The sequence below is a fragment of the Nerophis ophidion genome, linkage group LG01 (assembly GCF_033978795.1).
Source record: "Nerophis ophidion isolate RoL-2023_Sa linkage group LG01, RoL_Noph_v1.0, whole genome shotgun sequence".
NCBI classification, from domain to species: domain Eukaryota; kingdom Metazoa; phylum Chordata; class Actinopteri; order Syngnathiformes; family Syngnathidae; genus Nerophis; species Nerophis ophidion.
The window spans coordinates 88314349-88337356 of NC_084611.1; the positions used below are offsets into that span (position 1 = coordinate 88314349).

Here is a 23008-nt window from a genome sequence, read left to right on the forward strand (position 1 = left end):
TAAAGGAAGGAAGGAAGGAAATATATATTGAAGAGAAAAAAGGGAAAAAGAAAGAAAGAGAAGTAGGAGAAAGAATGAAGGATGGAAAGAAGGAAGATAGGAAAGAAGGAAGGAAAGATGAGCGGAAAGCAAGAGAAAGAAGAAAGGAAGTAAGAGAAGGAAGGAAGACAAGAAATTAATGAAAGGAGAGGGAAAGGAGGAATGAAGAAAGTCAGGTAGGAAGGGAGGACAGGAGGGAGGAATAAAAGAAGGAAGGTGGGGAGGAAGGGAAAAAGTAAGAAGAAAGGCAGGAAGGAAGGAAGGAAGGAAGGAATGAGAAAAGAAGAATGAAAGGAAGTCAGGAAGGAGGGGAGGAAGGAAGGAAGGAAGGAAGGAAAGAAGGTAAGAAGGAAGGAAGGAAGGAAGGAAGGAAAGAATGAGGAATGGAGAAGGAAAGGAAGTCAGGAAGGAAGGGTGAAATGAAGAAAGAAAGAAAGAAAGAAACAAGAAAGAAAAGGAATAAAGAAAGGAGAGAAGGAGGAATAGAAGGAAGGAAGAAATGATAAATGAAGGAAGTCAGGAAGGATGGAAGAAAGGAAGGAAGGCAGGAAGGAAGGAAGAAAGGAAGGAAGGAATGAAAAAATGAGGAATGGAGAAGGAAAGAAAGTCAGGAAAGAAGGGTGAAATGAAGAAAGAAAGAAAGAAAGAAAGAAAGAAAGAAAGAAGGAAAGAAAGAAAGAAAAGGAATGAAGAAAGGAGAGAAGGAGGAATAGAAGGAAGGAAGAAATGATAAATGAAGGAAGTCAGGAAGGATGGAAGAAAGGAAGGAAGGCAGGAAGAATGGAAGGAAGGAAAGAAGGGGGAAAAGAATAAAGGAAAAGAAAAAAAGAGGAAGGAAGGAAAGAAGGAAGGAAGGAAGGAAGGAATAAAGAAAGCAAGGGAGAGAAGGAATTAATTAAAGGAGGAAGAAAGGAGGAATGAAGGAAGTCAGGAAGGAAGGGACAAAGGAAGGAAGGAAACAAGGAATGATGGAGAAAAGGAAGGAAGAAAGAAATGAAAAAAGAGAAGGAAGGAATGAAAGAAGGGGGAAGGAGGAATGAAGGAAGTCAGAAAGGAAGGAAGAGGGAAAGAAAGAAAGGATGGGAGGGAGAAAGAAAGGAAGGAAGAAGAAAAGGAAGGAGGAAAAGAAAGAAGGGGTGAAGTAGGAATAAAGGAAGTCAAGAAGGAAGGAAGTCAGGAAGGAAGGGAGAAAGTAAGGAAGGAAGGAAGTGAGAGAGAAAGGAAGCAAGAAAGAAAGAAAAGGAATGAAGAAAGGAGAGAAGGAGGAATAGAAGGAAGGAAGAAATGATAAATGAAGGAAGTCAAGAAGAATAGAATAAAGGAAGGAAGGCAGGAAGAATGAAAGTAAGGAAAGAAGGGGGAAAAGAACAAAGGAAAAGAAAAAAGAGGAAGGAAGGAAAGAAGGAAGGAAGGAAGGAAGGAAGGAAGGAATAAAGAAAGCAAGGGAGAGAAGGAATGAATTAAAGGAGGAAGAAAGGAGGAATGAAGGAAGTCAGGAAGGAAGGGACAAAGGAAGGAAGGAAACAAGGAATGATGGAGAAAATGAAGGAAGAAAGAAATGAAAAAAGAGAAGGAAGGAATGAAAGAAGGGGGAAGGAGGAATGAAGGAAGTCAGAAAGGAAGGAAAAGAGAAAGAAAGGAAGGATGGGAGGGAGAAAGAAAGGAAGGAAGAAGAAAAGGAAGGAGGAAAATAAAAAAGGGGTGAAGTAGGAATAAAGGAAGTCAAGAAGGAAGGAAGTCAGGAAGGAAGGGAGAAGGTAAGGAAGGAAGGAAGTGAGAGAGAAAGGAAGCAAGAAAGAAAGAAAGAAAGGAAGGAGGACAGAATAGTAAGAGAAGGAAGTCAGGAAAGTAAGAGAAGGAGGTAAGGAAGGAAGGAAGATAGACAGGAAAGTAAGAGAAGTAAGTAAGTAAGGAAGGAAGGAAGAAAGGAAGAAAGGAAAAAAGGAAGGAAGGAAGGAGGGAAAGTAAGAAAAGAAAGGAAGGACAGAAGGAAGGAAGACGGGAAAGGAAGAGAAGGAAGTAAGGAAGGAAGGAAGACAGGAAAGGAAGAGAAGGAAGTAAGTAAGGAAGGAAGACAGGAAAGTGAGATAAGGAAGTAAGTAAGGAAGGAAGACAGGAAAGTGAGATAAGGAAGTAAGTAAGGAAGTAAGAGAAGGAAGGAATGAAGACAGGAAAGAAGGAGAAGTAAGGAAGGAAGACAGGAAAGTAAGAGAAGTAAGGAAGGAAGACAGGAAAGTAAGAGAAGTAAGGAAGGAAGACAGGAAAGTAAGAGAAGTAAGGAAGGAAGACAGGAAAGTAAGAGAAGTAAGGAAGTAAGATAAAGAAGGAAGGAAGACAGGAAAGTAAGAGAAGTAAGGAATGAAGACAGGAAAGTAAGAGAAGTAAGGAAGGAAGACAGGAAAGTAAGAGAAGTAAGGAAGTAAGATAAGGAAGGAAGGAAGACAGGAAAGTAAGAGAAGTAAGGAATGAAGACAGGAAAGTAAGAGAAGTAAGGAAGGAAGACAGGAAAGTAAGAGAAGTAAGGAAGCAAGATAAGGAAGGAAGGAAGACAGGAAAGTAAGAGAAGTAAGGAATGAAGACAGGAAAGTAAGAGAAGTAAGGAAGGAAGATAAGGAAGGAAGGAAGACAGGAAAGTAAGAGAAGTAAGGAATGAAGACAGAAAAGTAAGAGAAGTAAGGAAGGAAGACAGGAAAGTAAGAGAAGTAAGGAAGAAGATAAGAGAAGGAAGAAGATAAGTAATAGTAAAGAAGGAAGACAGGAAAGAAGAGTAAGGAAGGAAGACAGGAAAGTAAGAGAAGTAAGGAAGTGAGATAAGGAAGGAATGAAGACAGGAAAGTAAGAGAAGTAAGGAAGGAAGACAGGAACGTGAGAGAAGGAGTGATGTGAAAGACACTGACTGTCCACCAAAAAGTTGCATGCCCAGCAGAGCAAAGACCACGATGAAGAGGAAGAGGAGGAAGAGCAAGCTGACGATGGACTTCATGGAGTTGAGCAGAGAGACCACCAGGTTGCGCAGAGGAGCCCAGTACCTGGCAGGCAGGACCAGGGGAAAAGGAGTAGAAGGAGAAAACTGTTTAAATTTGCCATGAACATCACTTAAAAAAAACTTTCAAAAATGTACTTGTTTTTAACAAACCAGTTACTTGTCATATATGGCAAAAAAAAATCGGAATTTTAGTGTTCACATTGACAAGAAAAAATACAAATAAAAACTATTGACCATTTAATATAAATGTTATTTTCTGGATATTTTTTGCACAATTGACTTACTTTTTCTTAATTATTAGGGAAAATTCTGATTTTAAAAAATAAAATAAAACAATATGTTATTTTTTAAATAGTAAAAAAGTTGAAAAAACAAATACTAAATTAAAAAAGACAATAACAATGAAAAATAGTATTTTAGTGTAATGAGATTATTCTGTCTTTATATTCTTAAATATTTTTACTGTATTTTCCGCACTATAAGGCGCACCTAAAAACCTCAAATTTTCTCAAAAGCTGACAGTGCGCCTTATAATCCGGGGCGCCTTATATATGGACCAATATTGAGCCACAACAAGCGGTAGAAATTAGATGGATGGATGGATGGAGGTCTCGCAACTACGGTAAGCAGCCGGCAACTTCATTTCCCCCCCTAGAAGAAGATGTGCGTTTCTTCTTCTATGCTTCTTCTTCTTCTACAGCCGCCGACCTTATTTCCCCCCGTAGAAGAAGAAGACGGGAATAGAGCAGCAGCGAACTGACTCTTTTAATGACGACTTCGGCAAGACGGAGCCGGGCATGTTGGATGCCGTATTCGCCCAACTGTTTGATTCGAACACTGAAGAAGAAGAATTTGAGGGATTTTACTGTATTTTCCGCAATATAAGGCGCACCTAAAAACCTCAAATTTTCTCAAAAGCTGACAGTGCGCTTTATAATCCGGGACGCCTTATATGTGGACCAATATTGAGCCACAACGAGCGGTAGAAATTGGATGGATGGATGGATGGATGGAGGTCTCGCAACTACGGTAAGCAGCCGGCAACTTCATTTCCCCCCCTAGAAGAAGATGTGCGTTTCTTCTTCTATGCTTCTTCTTCATCAATCAATCAATGTTTACTTATATAGCCCTAAATCACTAGTGTCTCAAAGGGCTGCACAAACCACCACGACATCCTCGGTAGGCCCACATAAGGGCAAGGAAAACTCACACCCAGTGGGACATCGGTGACAATGATGACTATGAGAACCTTGGAGAGGAGGAAAGCAATGGATGTCGAGCGGGTCTAACATGATACTGTGAAAGTTCAATCCACAATGGATCCAACACAGTAGCGAGAGTCCAGTCCAAAGCGGATCCAACACAGCAGCGAGAGTCCCGTTCACAGCGGAGCCAGCAGGAAACCATCCCAAGCGGAGGCGGATCAGCAGCGCAGAGATGTCCCCAGCCGATACACAGGCAAGCAGTACATGGCCACCGGATCGGACCGGACCCCCTTCCACAAGGGAGAGTGGGACATAGAAGAAAAAGAAAAGAAACGGCAGATCAACTGGTCTAAAAAGGGAGTCTATTTAAAGGCTAGAGTATACAAATGAGTTTTAAGGTGAGACTTAAATGCTTCTTCTACAGCCGCCGACCTTATTTCCCCCCGTAGAAGAAGAAGACGGGAATAGAGCAGCAGCGAACTGACTCTTTTAATGACGACTTCGGCGAGACGGAGCCGGGCATGTTGGATGCCGTATTCGCCCAACTGTTTGATTCGAACACTGAAGAAGAAGAATTTGAGGGATTCGTGGATGAGGAACAACTTAAAGTGAACTATACATGTTTATTTTGTGTGTTGTGTTGTGTTGTCTCTTGAGCAACGTTGAGTTATTGATATATTATTGCTTTGCACTATTTCGTGTGTTACTATATCGTGGTTGACGTTTGATTTACCGTAACAGTATCAGACTGTTTTTTACGTGTTTATTTACTCGGGGGAAAATAATAAAACAGCTGTTTATTCATTTTGGGAGTGAACGGAGTTGTCAGAACGCTGGTTTTTAATCTATTAATAAAGTTTGACAGACCTATCTGACTGTTTTGTTGACATTCCCTTTGGAGTCCTTTTGCAATGGGCCTGGCGGACCCTAATGATTATTTTTAGCCCGCATCTGCTATGGGAACATTCATCCTGGCAGTAAAAATCCCCAAGACCCTTCAAGTTGACCCCAGAAGAACAAACATAAAAAAAAAAAAAACGACAAATTTTCAAGTCAGATGAGTCCAAGCGACGGGGCTGGGAGAACACTCGCCAAAAACGAAACACAAACAAAACGTGAGCCGAGCCAAATCCAATTAAAAATCTCTCCCTTGGAAGGGAGCGTCAGAGGAGTGGCGGAACGTCCGCAGCAAGGCGCCGGGACGTGGAAAAGAACTCACTTGGTGACCTTGAAGATTCGGAGAAGTCTCAGCGCTCGTAAGACGCTGATCCCGAATGACGTGCCGGGTTTGATGGTGGCCCAAACCACCTCGAATATGCTGCCCACGATCACCTGCACACACACACACACACACACATCATCATCAGACAAAATATCACTGCACTTTACATTAGAATTGTGTGTGTGTCCATGTGTGTGTGTGTGTGTGTGTGTCCTCACCACACAGTCAAAGCAGTTGAATGAGGAGTGGAAGTAAGGCTGGATGCCAAGACCGTACATCTTGATCAGCATCTCAGACATGAACAACCCAAGGAAGATAAACTCTGCATAGACTGCACACAAAGGGAGGGGAAAATACTAAGAATGTGAAACATGGTTGTACACTATTAACATACAGTGAATGTGTGGATTATTCATAGGACACATAAAACGTGACAAATTGGGAAGGGTGCACGGTTCACCCTGGCCGCCAGACGGCGGTATGTGTCCGCCAGACAGCGGTATGTGTCCGCCAGACGGCGGTATGTGGCCGCCAGACGGCGGTATGTGTCCGCCAGACGGCGGTATGTGTCCGCCAGACGGCGGTGTGTGTCCGCCAGACGGCGGTGTGTGTCCGCCAGACGGCGGTATGTGTCCGCCAGACGGCGGTATGTGGCCGCCAGACGGCGGTATGTGTCCGCCAGACGGCGGTATGTGTCCGCCAGACGGCGGTATGTGTCCGCCAGACGGCGGTATGTGGCCGCCAGACGGCGGTATGTGTCCGCCAGACGGCGGTGTGTGTCCGCCAGACGGCGGTGTGTGTCCGCCAGACGGCGGTGTGTGTCCGCCAGACGGCGGTGTGTGTCCGCCAGACGGCGGTGTGTGTCCGCCAGACGGCGGTGTGTGTCCGCCACACGGCGGTATGTGTCCGCCAGACGGCGGTGTGTGTCCGCCAGACAGCGGTGTGTGTCCGCCAGACAGCGGTATGTGTCCGCCAGACAGCGGTATGTGGTCGCCAGACGGCGGTATGTGCCCGCCAGACAGCGGTATGTGTCCGCCAGACGGCGGTGTGTGTCCGCCAGACAGCGATGTGTGTCCGCCAGACAGCGGTATGTGTCCGCCAGACGGCGGTGTGTGTCCGCCAGACGGCGATGTGTGTCCGCCAGACGGCGGTGTGTGTCCGCCAGACGGCGGTGTGTGTCCGCCAGACGGCGGTGTGTGTCCGCCAGACGGCGGTGTGTGTCCGCCAGACGGCGGTTTGTGTCCGCCAGACGGCGGTATGTGTCCGCCAGACGGCGGTATGTGTCCGCCAGACGGCGGTATGTGTCCGCCAGACGGCGGTATGTGTCCGCCAGACGGCGGTATGTGTCCGCCAGACGGCGGTATGTGTCCGCCAGACGGCGGTATGTGTCCGCCAGACGGCGGTGTGTGTCCGCCACACGGCGGTATGTGTCCGCCAGACGGCGGTGTGTGTCCGCCAGACAGCGGTGTGTGTCCGCCAGACGGCGGTGTGTGTCCGCCAGACAGCGATGTGTGTCCGCCAGACGGCGGTGTGTGTCCGCCAGACGGCGGTGTGTGTCCGCCAGACGGCGGTGTGTGTCCGCCAGACGGCGGTATGTGTCCGCCAGACGGCGGTATGTGTCCGCCAGACGGCGGTATGTGTCCGCCAGACGGCGGTATGTGTCCGCCAGACGGCGGTATGTGCCCGCCAGACGGCGGTATGTGCCCGCCAGACGGCGGTATGTGTCCGCCAGACGGCGGTATGTGTCCGCCAGACGGCGGTATGTGTCCGCCAGACGGCGGTATGTGTCCGCCAGACGGCGGTATGTGTCCGCCAGACGGCGGTATGTGGCCGCCAGACGGCGGTATGTGTCCGCCAGACGGCGGTATGTGGCCGCCAGACGGCGGTATGTGTCCGCCAGACGGCGGTATGTGTCCGCCAGACGGCGGTATGTGTCCGCCAGACGGCGGTATGTGTCCGCCAGACGGCGGTATGTGTCCGCCAGACGGCGGTATGTGTCCGCCAGACGGCTGTATGTGTCCGCCAGACGGCGGTATGTGGCCGCCAGACGGCGGTATGTGTCCGCCAGACGGCGGTATGTGGCCGCCAGACGGCGGTATGTGTCCGCCAGACGGCGGTATGTGTCCGCCAGACGGCTGTATGTGTCCGCCAGACGGCGGTATGTGTCCGCCAGACGGCGGTATGTGTCCGCCAGACGGCGGTATGTGGCCGCCAGACGGCGGTATGTGTCCGCCAGACTACGGTATGTGTCCGCCAGACGGCGGTATGTGTCCGCCAGACGGCGGTATGTGTCCGCCAGACGGCGGTATGTGTCCGCCAGACGGCGGTATGTGGCCGCCAGACAGCGGTATGTGTCCGCCAGACAGCGGTATGTGGCCGCCAGACAGCGGTGTGTGTCCGCCAGACAGCGGTATGTGTCCGCCAGACAGCGGTATGTGGCCGCCAGACAGCGGTATGTGGCCGCCAGACGGCGGTATGTGTCCGCCAGACGGCGGTATGTGTCCGCCAGACGGCGGTATGTGCCCGCCAGACAGCGGTATGTGTCCGCCAGACAGCGGTATGTGTCCGCCAGACAGCGGTATGTGTCCGCCAGACAGCGGTATGTGTCCGCCAGACAGCGGTATGTGGCCGCCAGACAGCGGTATGTGGCCGCCAGACAGCGGTATGTGTCCGGCAGACAGCGGTATGTGTCCGCCAGACAGCGGTATGTGTCCGCCAGACAGCGGTATGTGGCCGCCAGACGGCGGTGTGTGTCCGCCAGACGGCGGTGTGTGTCCGCCAGACGGCGGTGTGTGTCCGCCAGACGGCGGTATGTGTCCGCCAGACGGCGGTATGTGTCCGCCAGACGGCGGTATGTGTCCGCCAGACGGCGGTATGTGTCCGCCAGACGGCGGTGTGTGTCCGCCAGACGGCGGTGTGTGTCCGCCAGACGGCGGTGTGTGTCCGCCAGAAGGCGGTATGTGGCCGCCAGACGGCGGTATGTGTCCGCCAGACGGCGGTATGTGTCCGCCAGACGGCGGTATGTGTCCGCCAGACGGCGGTATGTGTCCGCCAGACGGCGGTATGTGTCCGCCAGACGGCGGTATGTGGCCGCCAGACGGCGGTATGTGTCCGCCAGACGGCGGTATGTGTCCGCCAGACGGCGGTATGTGTCCGCCAGACGGCGGTATGTGTCCGCCAGACGGCGGTATGTGTCCGCCAGACGGCGGTATGTGTCCGCCAGACGGCGGTATGTGTCCGCCAGACGGCGGTATGTGTCCGCCAGACGGCGGTATGTGTCCGCCAGACGGCGGTATGTGTCCGCCAGACGGCGGTATGGATGTGAATATATTAAAAATGTGTTTTGTGGCAATTCCAACTTTGACCACAGCATCGGTTGTTATGTAGTGGCGCTTTCCATTATTTTCAGCAGACCCCCCAACGTTCCTCTCACCCAAGGACGGGGCCATAAGAACTATTTCCCTACTCTAGTGTGCACGTATGCATATGTCATTTCGAGGGGTTTCCCGATACACCTTTTTTTCCCTTCCGGTACGATACCAATATGGGAGGCTGGAGTATCGATCCGATACTGTCAGGCTTGGACTGTGGATGTTTGTGCTTCCTCGATGCAAGGATGATGTGGGACGAGTCAGGCATGAATGTAAGTACGTGATATTTATTAAATAAACAAACAAACTACAAAAAGGCAAACAAAGGACGGCGCTCTGTGGCGGATAATAATCTATACTAAACTTAAAACAAAAACAGCACAATGGCATGACTATATACAAATAAACAAAAGATACTATCAATCGCATAAACAACCAAACTTACTCGGCGTGGACCAGAAGGACGAACAAGGCATGAAACAGATTATCGAGGTGGTGAAGGAGGTGCAGCATGGGTAGGGTGCGTGAGAGTGTGAAGATCCCAGAATGATGAACAGAAAGAAAATTACTTAATCAATCAATCAATCAATCAATCAATGTTTATTTATATAGCCCCAAATCACAAATGTCTCAAAGGACTGCACAAATCATTACGACTACAACATCCTCGGAAGAACCCACAAAAGGGCAAGAAAAACTCACACCCAGTGGGCAGGGAGAATTCACATCCAGTGGGACGCCAGTGACAATGCTGACTATGAGAAACCTTGGAGAGGACCTCAGATGTGGGCAACCCCCCCTCTCTAGGGGACCGAAAGCAATGGATGTCGAGCGGGTCTAACATGATACTGTGAAAGTTCAATCCATAGTGGCTCCAACACAGCCGCGAGAGTTCAGTTCAAGCGGATCCAAGACAGCAGCGAGAGTCCCGTCCACAGGAAACCATCTCAAGCGGATCAGCAGCGTAGAGATGTCCCCAACCGATACAGGCGAGCGGTCCATCCTGGGTCCCGACGAGCGGTCCATCCTGGGTCTCGACTCTGGACAGCCAGTACTTCATCCATGGTCATCGGACCGGACCCCCTCCACAATTACTTGTGGGGCGGTATAGCTCGGTTGGTAGAGTGGCTGTTCCAGCCACTTGAGGGTTGCAGGTTCGATTCCCGCTTCCGCCATCCTAGTCGCTGCCGTTGTGTCCTTGGGCAAGACACTTTACCCACCTGCTCCCAGTGCCACCCACACTGGTTTAAATGTAACTTAGATATTGGGTTTCCCTATGTAAAGCGCTATATAAATATAATTCACTTCACTTCACTAAATACTGGCTGTGATAATCAGGAACAGGTGCGGGACTGAGGGCAGGGGCGTGACAAGGCGGGAACTAATGCGTTGGCATGGAAACAAACAAAACCAGGAAGTGCAAAACGTGACTGAATGTCCAAAATCAAAACATGACAAAACAAAACATGATCCATAGGTGTGACAGATACGATACCAGTAGGAATCACACATATCGTATTTTTCGGACTATAAGTCACAGTTTTTTTTCATAGTTTGCGACATATACTCCGGAGCGACTTATGTGTGAAATTAACACATTACCGTAAAATATCAAATAATATTATTTATCTCATTCGCGGAAGAGACGAAGAAAACGTCAGCAATCGTCACATAAACGTCAACCATGTGTGTATATATATATATATATATATATATATATATATATATATATATATATATATATATATACATATATACATATATATATACATATATACATATATATATACATATATATATATATATATATATATATATATATATATATATATATATATATAAATATATATATATATATATATATATATATATATATATATGTATATATATGAGTGGGAAAAATCACAAGACTACTTCTTCTCTACAGAACTGTTTCATGAGGGGTTCTCTCAATCGTCAGGAGGGTATTGTGGCCAAACAGCTCAATTTTTGTTTCTTCTGACATCACATGGACAAAGATAAGACCTTCTGGAGGAAAGTTCTTTGGTCAAATAAAAATGGAGCTGTTTGGCCACAATACCCAGCAATATGTTTGGAGGAGAAAAAGTGAGGCCTTTAATCCCAGGAACACCTCACCTACCGTCAAGCATGGTGGTGGTAGTATCATGCTCTGGGCCTGTTTTGCTGCCAATGGAACTGGTACTTTACAGGAAGTAAATGGGACAATGGAAAAAGGAGGATTACCCCCGAATTCCTCAGGACAAGCTAAAATCATCAGTCCGGAGGTTGGGTCTTGGGCGCAGTTAGGTGTTCCAACAGGACAATGACCCCCAAACAGTGGTAAAGGAATTGCTAAATCAGGCTAGAATTAAGGTTTTGGATTGGCCTTCCCAAAGTCCTGACTCAAACGTGTGGACAATGCTGAAGAAACAAGTCCATGTCAAAAAACCAACACATTTACATGTAGCTGAACTGCACCAATTTTGTCAAGAGGAGTGGTCATAAGTTCAACCAGAAGCTTTCCAGAAGCTTGTGGATGGCTACCAAAAGAGCCTTTTTGCAGTGAAACTTGCCAAGAGACATGTAAGAAAATATTAACATTGCTGTATGTACACTTTTCACCTGGCAGATTTGCTCACATTTTCAGTAGACTCATAATAAATTCATAAAAGAACCAAACTTCATGAATGTTCTTTGTGACCAACAAGTATGTGCTCCAATCACACTATCACAAAAAAAATAATTCATTTTTATAAGTTGTTTTATTGACAGCTCTGTTATTTTCTGTTTTTTCGACTATTTTTTGGAACTTTGGAGACATCATGCCTCGTCGGTGTGTTGTCGGAGGGTGTAACAACACTAACAGGGAGGGGATTCAAGTTGCACCACTGGCCCGAAGATGCCAAAGTGTCTGCCGCCAGACCCCCATTGAATGTGCCAGAGTGTCTCTACATTTGACCGGCAATGACAGACATGGCACAGAGATGTATGGATAACCTGCAGATGCATTTGCAACGATAAAGTCAACGAATTCACAAAGGTGAGTTTTGTTGATGTTGACTTATGTGCTAATCAGACATAATTGGTTGCGGCGTGACTGCCAGCTAATCGATGCTAACATGCTATGCTAATCGACGCTAACATGCTATTTACCGGCGGTGCTAAAGCAGTCATGGCACAGAGATGTATGGATAACCTGCAGATGCATTTGCAACTATAAAGTCAATTAATTCACAAAGGTGAGTTTTGTTGATGTTGACTTATGTGCTAATCAGACATATTTGGTTGCGGCGTGACTGCCAGCTAATCGATGCTAACATGCTACGCTAATTGACGCTAACATGCTATTTACCGGCGGTGCTAAAACAAACATGGCACAGAGATGTATGGATAACCTGCAGATGCATTTGCAACTATAAAGTCAATTAATTCACAAAGGTGAGTTTTGTTGATGTTGACTTATGTGCTAATCAGACATATTTGGTTGCGGCGTGACTGCCAGCTAATCGATGCTAACATGCTACGCTAATCGACGCTAACATGCTATTTACCGGCGGTGCTAAAACAGACATGGCACAGAGATGTATGGATAACCTGCAGATGCATTTGCAACTATAAAGTCAACAAATTCATCACAAAGGTGAGTTTTGTTGATGTTGACTGCAAGCTAATCGATGCTAACATGCTAAGCTAATCGACGCTAACATGCTATTTACCGGCGGTGCTAAAGCAGTCATGGCACAGAGATGTATGGATAACCTGCAGATGCATTTGCAACGATAAAGTCAACGAATTCACAAAGGTGAGTTTTGTTGATGTTGACTTATGTGCTAATCAGACGTATTTGGTTGCGGCGTGACTGCCAGCTAATCGATGCTAACATGCTACGCTAATCGACGCTAACATGCTATTTACCGGCGGTGCTAAAGCAGACATGGCACAGAGATGTATGGATAACCTGCAGATGCATTTGCAACGATAAATTCAACGAAATCACAAAGGTGAGTTTTGTTGATGTTGACTTATGTGCTAATCAGACGTATTTGGTTGCGGCGTGACTGCCAGCTAATCGATGCTAACATGCTACGCTAATCGACGCTAACATGCTATTTACCGGCGGTGCTAAAGCAGACATGGCACAGAGATGTATGGATAACCTGCAGATGCATTTGCAACTATAAAGTCAACGAATTCATCACAAAGGTGAGTTTTGTTGATGTTGACTGCCAGCTAATCGATGCTAACATGCTACGCTAATCGACGCTAACATGCTATTTAACGGCGGTGCTAAAGCAGTCATGGCACAGAGATGTATGGATAACCTGCAGATGCATTTGCAACGATAAAGTCAACGAATTCACAAAGGTGAGTTTTGTTGATGTTGACTTATGTGCTAATCAGACATAATTGGTTGCGGCGTGACTGCCAGCTAATCGATGCTAACATGCTACGCTAATCGACGCTAACATGCTATTTACCGGCGGTGCTAAAGCAGTCATGGCACAGAGATGTATGGATAACCTGCAGATGCATTTGCAACTATAAAGTCAACGAATTCACAAAGGTGAGTTTTGTTGATGTTGACTTATGTGCTAATCAGACATATTTGGTTGCGGCGTGACTGCCAGCTAATCGATGCTAACATGCTACGCTAATCGACGCTAACATGCTATTTACCGGCGGTGCTAAAACAGACATGGCACAGAGATGTATGGATAACCTGCAGATGCATTTGCAACTATAAAGTCAACGAATTCATCACAAAGGTGAGTTTTGTTGATGTTGACTGCCAGCTAATCGATGCTAACATGCTACGCTAATCGATGCTAACATGCTATTTACCGGCGGTGCTAAAGCAGTCATGGCACAGAGATGTATGGATAACCTGCAGATTCATTTGCAACTATAAAGTCAACAAATTCACAAAGGTGAGTTTTGTTGATGTTGACTTATGTGCTAATCACACATATTTGGTTGCGGCGTGACTGCCAGCTAATCGATGCTAACATGCTATTTACCGGCGGTGCTAAAGCAGACATGGCACAGAGATGTATGGATAACCTGCAGATGCATTTGCAACTATAAAGTCAACAAATTCACAAAGGTGAGTTTTGTTGATGTTGACGGCCAGCTAATCGATGCTAACATGCTATTTACCGGCGGTGCTAAAGCAGACGTGGCACAGAGATGTATGGATAACCTGCAGATGCATTTGCAACTATATTACGTTTACAAAAAACACTTACCAATCGAAGGATTTAAGTTTCTCCAGTGTCACGAGATGCGAAAGTCCTGATCGTTTGGTCCGCACTTTTTACCGGCGATGCTAACGCAGCTATTCCGCCCTGCTATGGCTATGAATAGCGTCAATAGCTATTCGCTTAATAGCTTCAGCTTCTTCTTCAATACTTTCATACTCCAACCATCCGTTTCAATACATGCGTAATCTGTTAAATCGCTTAAGTCGCTGAAATCCGAGTCTGAATCCGAGCTAATGTCGCTATATCTTGCTGTGGTATTCGCCGTTGTTTGTTTACTTTGGCAGCACTGTATGACGTCACAGGGAAATGGATAGTGGCATCGCAAATAGCTAAAATCAAGCACTCTAAAGCTTTTTTAGGGATATTCGGGGACCGGTAAAATTTTGAAAAAAAATTTAAAAAAATACAACAAGCCACTGGGAACTGATTTTTATTGATTTTAACCCTTTTGAAATTGTGATAATGTTCCCCTTGAGTTCACCAGCCCACTTGGGAGTAGATTTTTCTCCATTAAGCCCCCCATCTAGAATGAGCTTGACACCCTAGCTCTAACCATTTGTGGTCCACCATGACTCTTTCAACATTTTGCCCTGCCCTACTTGATGGTACTGTCATGCTAACATGTAGCACAAGACGGCGGCCGTAACTCACACAGGAAGTCGGAGAGCAGCTCGGGCTGGTTGTAGTGCACGGCGGCCACGCAGATGGTGTTGAGGCCCACGAGGCACAGCACCGTCCAGTAGAACGCTTGCGTCTTCACGATCTTCCGGATGAAAAAGCGCAGCCGGCGCTCCTTCTTGCTGTAGGTGGAGCCGTCCTTGCCGCTCTTGATGCTGGAGCGGGCGAAGCCTGAAAGACGGGCGGACGAGTGATGTTTTAGCCTTTAGCATCGGAGTTGCTAGCAAGCATTTGCGCCTACCGACGGCATCACCCATGCTGTCCTCGCCCTCCTCCGTGTTGAGCAGCTCCGTCTTGTTATTCTTGGTTTTGATGGTCGGCCTTCGTCTGGAACCTATAGCGTGACGACAGCAGCCGGTTTAGACTGGGAATGGAGCGCCTAGCTACAACTCCGCACCATACTTCCCAACCCTCCCGATTTCCCCGGGAGAGTCCCGAATTTCAGTTCCCCTCCCGAAAACCCTAAATAACGCTGCACCGGCGCCACTTAAGCACTTTGCCCAGTTTACATCTGCTGTGACACCTAGAAACACACCAGCCTCCACCAGGGGGCAGTGTAGCGTACCCAGATGTAAAACAATTTTTTGCACAATCAGCCTTTTCCTATAAAGCCATAAAGGAATAGAACGACCTCACAACACACTTCAAAAGTCTAACAGTTTACTTTTCATTTACAATTGAAGTTAAAAAAAAGTGGCTTTGGAGCGGTGGTTCCTAACCTGGGTTCGATCGAACCCTAGGGGTTGGGTGGAGCCAGTCAAGACACGTTCATACTTGCCAACCTTGACACCTCCGAACTCGGGAGATGGGGCGGGGGGGATCCCGGAAGAGATAGTGCGGCAAGGGTTTCTGTATATTTTTTCTGTTGTGTTACGGTGCGGATGTTCTCCCGAAATGTGTTTGTCATTCTTGTTTGGTGTGGGTTCAGCGTGTGGTGCGTATTTGTAACAGTGGTAAAGTTGTTTATACGACGGCCACCCTCAGTGTGACCTGTATAGCTGTTGACCAAGTATGGCTTGAATTCACTTATGTGTGTGTATGGGCGGTATATCTCGGTTGGTAGAGTGGCCGTGCCAGCAACCTGAGGGTTGCAGGTTCGATTCCCGCTTTCGCCATCCTAGTCACTGCTGTTGTGTCCTCGGGCAAGACACTTTACCCACCTGCTCCCAGTGCCAACCACGTTGGTTTAAATGTAACGTAGATATTGGGTGTCACTATGTAAAGTGCTTTGAGTCACTAGAGAAAAGCGCTATATAAATATAATGTACTACTACTAATTACTAATCCGGCTAACTTCCTGGCAGCACAGCTAACATATTAATAGTCTGGCTAACTTCCTGGTAGTCTTGCTAAATTCCTGGTAGTCTGGCTAACCTTCTGTTATTCTGGGTGACTTCCTGATAGCCCAGTTAACCTCCTCGTAGCCATGCTAACTTTCTTGTAGCTTAATTAATTTCCTGGTAATCTGGGCAACTTCCTGGCAGCCCGGCAAACTTCCTGGTAGTGTGGTGAATATTATGGTGTTCTGGCTAACTTCCTGGTGGTCTGGCTAACCTTCTGTTATTCTGGGTAACTTCCTGATAGCCCACTTAACATCCTGGTAGCCAGGCTAGCATTCTTGTAGCTTCATTAACTTTGTGGTAATCTGGCTAACTTCCTGGCAGCCCAGCTAACATATTTGTAGTCTGGCTAACTTCCTGGTAGTCTCGCTAAATTCCTGGTAGTCTGGCTAACCGTCTGTTATTCTGGCTAACTTCCTGATAGCCCAGTTAACCTCCTCGTAGCCAGGCTAACTTTCTTGTAGCTTCATTAACTTTTGGGTAATCTGGCTAACTTCCTGGCAGCCTGGCTAACATATTGGTAGTCTGACTAACTTCCTGGTAGTCTTGCCAAATTCCTGGTAGTCTGGCTAACCTTCTGTTATTCTGGCTAACTTCCTGATAGCCCAGTTAACCTCCTCGTACCCAGGCTAGCTTTCTTGTAGCTTCATTAACTTTGTGGTAATCTGACTAACTTCCTGGCAGCCCAGCTAACATATTGGTAGTCTAGCTAACTTCCTGGTAGTCTCGCTAAATTCCTGGTAGTCTGGCTAACCTTCTGTTATTCTGGCTAACTTCCTGATAGCCCAGTTAACCTCCTCGTAGCCAGGCTAACTTTCCTGTAGCTTCATTAACTTTGTGGTAATCTGGGTAACTTCCTGGCAGCCCGGCTAACTTCCTAGAAGACTGCCTAACTTCCTGGTAGTGTGGTTAATATTATGGTGGTCTGGCTAACTTCCTTGTAGTCTGGCTAATCTTCTGTTATTCTGGGTAACTTCCTGATAGCCCAGTTAACCTCCTCGTAGCCAGGCTAGCTTTCTTGTAGCTTCATTAACTTCATGGTAATCTGGCTAACTTCCTGGCAGCCCAGCTAACTTCCTGGTAGTCTTGCTAAATTCCTGGTAGTCTGGCTGAATTCCTGGTAGTCTGGCTAACCTTCTGTTATTCTGGCTAACTCCCTGATAGCCCAGTTAACCTCCTCGTAGCCAGGCTAGCTTTCTTGTAGCTTCATTAACTTTGTGGTAATCTGGGTAACTTCCTGGCGGCCCGGCAAACTTCCTGGTAGTGTGGTGAATATTATGGTGGTCCGGCTAACTTCCTGGTGGTCTGGCTAACCTTCTGTTATTCTGGGTAACTTCCTGATAGCCCATTTAACATCCTCGTAGCCAGGCTAGCATTCTTGTAGCTTCATTAACTTTGTGGTAATCTGGCTAACTTCCTGGCAGCCCGGCTAACATATCGGTAGTCTGGCTAACTTCCTGGTAGTCTTGCTAAATTCCTGGTAGTCTGGCTAACCTTCTGTTATTCTGGCTAACTTCCTGATAGCCCAGTTAACCTCCTCGTAGCCAGGCTAACTTTCCTGTAGCTTCATTAACTTTGTGGTAATCTGGGTAACTTCCTGGCAGCCCGGCTAACTTCCTAGAAGACTGCCTAACTTCCTGGTAGTGTGGTTAATATTATGGGGGTCTGGCTAACTTCCTTGTAGTCTGGCTAACCTTCTGTTATTCTGGGTAACTTCCTGATAGCCCAGTTAACCTCCTCGTAGCCAGGCTAGTTTTCTTGTAGGTTCGTTAACTTCGTGGTAATCTGGCTAACTTCCTGGCAGCCCAGCTAACATATTGGTAGTCTGGCTAACTTCCTGGTAGTCTTGATAAATTCCTGGTAGTCTGGCTAACTTCCTGATAGCCCAGTTAACCTCCTCGTAGCCAGGCTAACTTCCTTAGTAGCTTTTCTAACTTCCTGGTTTGCTGGCTAACCACAAATAGATGGCAGTCCTGTGGGAAACACTGAAGAACGTAGTTAGCAGGACAGGCGGCTGGGGCGTTACCGTCAAAGTTCCCAGTGGTGTCGTCCTCTGCCAGAATCACTTCTTCTGGAAGCAAGAAACAGACCCGTTAGCGTGCGGCATCAGTTTCGCGGTATAGCGGGTTACCGTGGCAACAAGCTGACCTGCTTTGCAGATCCACTCCAGGTAACCGTTGAGCTCGCGCTCGATCTGCTGCTGCCGCCTCAGCTTGAGGAACTCGCTCCGGTTCTCCACCCGCTCTCGCTCTTTGGCAAATTCACTGTCACAGGCGGAGCAAAGCGTTTAGGTGGCGGGGAAACCAGGGATGGGAAGGGATTAGAACCACCTACCCTGAGAGGACACCCAGAACCAGGTTGAGCATGAAGAAGGAGCCGATGATGATGAGGGGGATGTAGTACATCCAGTTCCACGAGCTGCCCTCCACATCGTTGCTCTAAGGCACACAGTCATTTTTGTTTTGGTCCAGCTTTGCACAGCACAACACGCTTTTACACACCAAAACATACACACTTCCTGTTAGTGGTTGGCTAACTTCCGAGAAACCTGGCAAACTTCTTTGGTAGTTCTAATAGTTCTAAAGCAGGGGTCACCAAAGCGGTCCGTAAGGACCAGATCTGTCGCCCGCTGGCCTGTTCTAATAATAGATCAAATAGCAGCACTTACCAGTGAGCTGCCTCTATTTTTTAAATGTTATTTATTTACTAGCAAGCTGGTGTCGTTTTGCTTGACATTTTTAATTCTAAGAGAGACAAAACTCAGATAAAATTTGAAAATCCAAGAAAATGTTTCAAAGACCTGGTCTTCACTTGTTTAAATAAATTCATTTATTGTTTTGCTTTGGTTCTTATAACTTTCAGAAAGACAATTTTAGAGAAAAAATACAACCGTAAAAATGATTTTAGGATTTTTAAACACATATACCTTTTTACCTTTTAAATTCCTTCCTCTTCTTTCCTGACAATTTAAATCAATGTTCAAGTATATTTATTTTTTTATTGTAAAGAATAATAAATACATTCTATTTTAATTCTTCATTTTAGCCTCTGTTTTTTTTTACGAAGAATATTTGTGATATATTTCTTCAAACTTATTATGATTAAAATAAAAGAAATATTCTGGCAAATCTAGAAAATCTGTAAAATCAAATTTAAATCGTATTTCAAAGTCTTTTGAATTACTTTTCAAATTTTTGTTGTGGAAAATCTAGAAGAAATAATGATTTGTCTTTGTTAGAAATATAGCTTGGTCCAATTTGTTATATATTCTAACAAAGTGCAGATTGGATTTGAACCTATTTAAAACATGTCATCAAAATTCTAAAATGAATCTTAATCTGGAAAAATTAGTAATGATGTTCCATAAATTATTTTTTTAATTTTTTCAAAAAGATTCGAATCAGCTAGTTTGTGTCTTCTTTTTTTAGGTTGATTTTTAAATTTTAAAGAATCAAAATTGAAGATAAACTATGTTTAAAAATTGTTTTCTCCTCCTTTAAACCGTTCAATTAAGTGTTTTTGTCATCATTTATTCTCGACAAAAATCCTTTCGTATAAGGAAAAAAATGTATGACGGAATGACAGACAGAAATACCCATTTATATATATATATATGGACTAATTTCCTGGTAGTCGGACTAACTTACTGGTAGTCGGGCTAACTTACTGGTAGTCGGGCTAACTTCCTGGTAGTCGGGCTAACTTCCTGCTAGTCGGACTAACTTCCTGGTAGTCTGACTAACTTCCTGTTATTCGGGCTAATTTACTGGTAGTCGGGCTACCTTCCTGGTAGTCGGACTAACTTCCTGGTAGTCAAACTAACTTCCTGGTAGCCAGGCTAAATTGCTAGTAGTCTGGCTACCTACATGATAGCCCAATTAACCTCCTGGTTGGCTTTTTAATTTCCTTGTAGCCTGGCTAAATTCTGGTTGCCTGGCAAACTTCTTAGGAGCCTGGCTAACTTCCAGGTAGCCGGGCTAACTTCCTGGTAGTCAGACTAACTTCCTGGTAGCCGGGTTAACTTCCCGGTAGTCAAACAAACTTCCTGTTAGCCGGGCTAACTTCCTGATGGTAGGGCTAACTTTCAGGTAGTCGGGCTCACTTCCTGGTAGTCGGGCTAACTTCCTGGTAGTCAGACTAACTTTCTGATAGTCGGGCTAACTTTCAGGTAGCCAGGCTAACTTCCTGGTAGTCGGGCTAACTTCCTGGCAGTCAGACTAACTTCCTGCTAGTCAGACTAACGTCTTGGTAGCCGGGCTAAATTGCTAGTAGTCTGGCTACCTTCCTGATAGCCTAATTAACCTCCTGGTTGGCCTTTTAACTTCCTTGTAGCCTGGCTAAATTCTGGTTGCCTGGCAAACTTCATAGGAGCCTGGCTAACTTCCAGGTAGCCGGGCTTACTTCCTGGTAGTCAGACTAACTTCCTGGTAGCCGGGCTAGCTAACTTCCCGGTAGTCAAAGAAACTTCCTGTTAGCCGGGCTAACTTCCTGATGGTAGGGCTAACTTTCAGGTAGTCGGGCTAACTTCCTGGTAGTCGGGCTAACTTCCTGGTAGTCAGACGGGGCTAAATTGCTTGTAGTCTGGCTACCTTCCTGATAGCCTAATTAACCTCCTGGTTGGCATTTTAACTTCCTTGTAGCCTGGCTAAATTCTGGTCGTCTGGCAAACTTCATAGGAGCCTGGCTAACTTCCAGGTAGCCGGGCTAACTTCCTGGTAGTCAGACTAACTTCCTGGTAGCCGGGCTAACTTCCCGGTAGTCAAACAAACTTCCTGTTAGCCGGGCTAACTTCCTGATGGTAGGGCTAACTTTCAGGTCGTCGGGCTAACTTCCTGGTAGTCGGGCTAACTTCCTGGTAGTCAGACGGGGCTAAATTGCTAGTAGTCTGGCTACCTTCCTGATAGCCTAATTAACCTCCTGGTTGGCATATAACTTCCTTGTAGCCTGGCTAAATTCTGGTCGTCTGGCAAACTTCATAGGAGCCTGGCTAACTTCCAGGTAGCCGGGCTAACTTCCTGGTAGTCGGACTAACTTCCTGGTAGCCGGGCTAACTTCCCTGTAGTCAAACAAACTTCCTGTTAGCCGGGCTAACTTCCTGATGGTAGGGCTAACTTTCAGGTAGTCGGGCTAACTTCCTGGTAGTCGGGCTAACTTCCTGGTAGTCCGACTAACGTCCAGGTAGTCGGGCTAACTTTCAGGTAGCCGGGCTAACTTCCTGGCAGTCGGACTAACTTCCTGCTAGTCAGACTAACTTCTTGGTAGCCGGGTTAAATTGCTAGTAGTCTGGCTACCTTCCTGTTAGCCTAATTAACCTCCTGGTTGGCATTTTAACTTCCTTGTAGCCTGGCTAAATTCTGGTAGTCTGGCAAACTTCATAGGAGCCTGGCTAACTTCCAGGTAGCCGGGCTAACTTCCTGGTAGTCAGACTAACTTCCTGGTAGCCGGGCTAACTTCCCTGTAGTCAAACAAACTTCCTGTTAGCCGGGCTAACTTCCTGATGGTAGGGCTAACTTTCAGGTAGTCGGGCTAACTTCCTGGTAGTCGGGCTAACTTCCTGGTAGTCAGACGGGGCTAAATTGCTAGTAGCCTGGCTACCTTCCTGAGAGCCTAGCTAAATGACTGGCAGCTGTATTAACTTCCTGCGAGCCCGGCTACTTTCATTGTCGCCTAGCAAACCATCTGATAGTTTGCTACCTTTCCGAGAGCCCAGCTAAATTACTGGCAGCTTTATTAACTTCCTGGGAGCCTGGATACTTTTATTGTAGCCGAGCAACCCTTCTGAAAGTTTAGCTAACTTCCTGTTGGTCTGGTTAACTTCATGACAACCTAGTTTGTGAATCTGCATTGTTTATGCCTATGAATCATTATTAATCTGCAGTATTTTCCAGTCAGTTTGGGACCATTTCTGTATTTGGAGCGTTTAATAATAGTTAGCCCAGAAGTCGTGCTAACGTATGACAACTGACTTTGCGGGAAAGTGCTTTTGTGCTACACAAGTACTCAAAGTAGCTCAAGCATAAGTTCGGGCGCTCACAGGGTGAATCACGCAACATCGAGTCAGGCAGCAAAAATGGATCCTCCTTTGCCTCGGATCAGAATGTGTCACCGGGATGACGGTCCCGGGTTCTGACCCGAGTATCACTGTGGCGGTGCAGCTGGAGCGCCGCCTGCACGCAGCCTGTCTCTATTAAACTTTCATTGGCTTCTTCCTGACTGAGCGCCGGGGTCAGTCTTCATCCATCAAGGAAGACGTTAAATATAGAACGAGACGGACCAGAATAGAGGACGAGGAGGCGGCGGAGAGGGAGGCAGAGAGCAAACAAAAAGAGCGCAGGGTGAGGAGGAGGAGGATGGAAAAAAGGAAGAGTTTGGTGCAGGGCTGTCCAAACTACGGCCCGAAACGCCACCAGCTTGATAAGGAATATGGCCGGCGGGGTGCCAGCAACCCAATTATGAATACCTACAAGTTTTCCACTATCTCGTGTACATTGCAAGCATGTAATGACAATTAATTGCACATTGACGTATTTGTAGCACAGCATTTTTATATAAGACCCAATCCAAACAAGCTTTCCCTCTCATGGCGCATGAAAACCAAGGCAAAAAGTCAACACACACAGTCACATACAACACAAACCTGCTCACTGAACTTTATGGATCTTATAAAAAAACAAAACATCCAAGCACAACACATAAGTCAAAATAATATTCATTTAAATCCCCTGCAATGCATGATGAGAAAAATGTAAAACACATAAAAAATCAAATCTATACATACATACATACATACATATATATATGTATATATATTTATACATCCATATATGTCTATATCCATATACTGTATGTGTATATATATATATATATATATATACTGTATGTGTATATATATATATATATATATAT

The 23008-nt window shown here is 46.2% G+C and overlaps 1 protein-coding gene across 9 annotated transcripts in view; it reads right to left on the reverse strand.

Moving 5' to 3' along the window:
* The window catches only part of cacna1ab (calcium channel, voltage-dependent, P/Q type, alpha 1A subunit, b), a 252875-nt gene that overhangs the window by 154461 nt on the left and 75406 nt on the right, over positions 1-23008 (reverse strand). For 8 of the 9 annotated variants that reach the window (XM_061914716.1, XM_061914731.1, XM_061914712.1 and 5 more), the window contains exons 7-14: positions 18437-18540; positions 18251-18366; positions 18129-18173; positions 15004-15096; positions 14736-14933; positions 5671-5783; positions 5450-5562; positions 2937-3068 (exon numbers count right to left, since the gene is read on the reverse strand). In XM_061914716.1, coding sequence (XP_061770700.1) covers positions 2937-3068; positions 5450-5562; positions 5671-5783; positions 14736-14933; positions 15004-15096; positions 18129-18173; positions 18251-18366; positions 18437-18540 — 914 coding nt within the window. The remainder of the gene's footprint in view (positions 1-2936; positions 3069-5449; positions 5563-5670; positions 5784-14735; positions 14934-15003; positions 15097-18128; positions 18174-18250; positions 18367-18436; positions 18541-23008) is intronic. The other variant, XM_061914721.1, reaches the window with a different exon arrangement.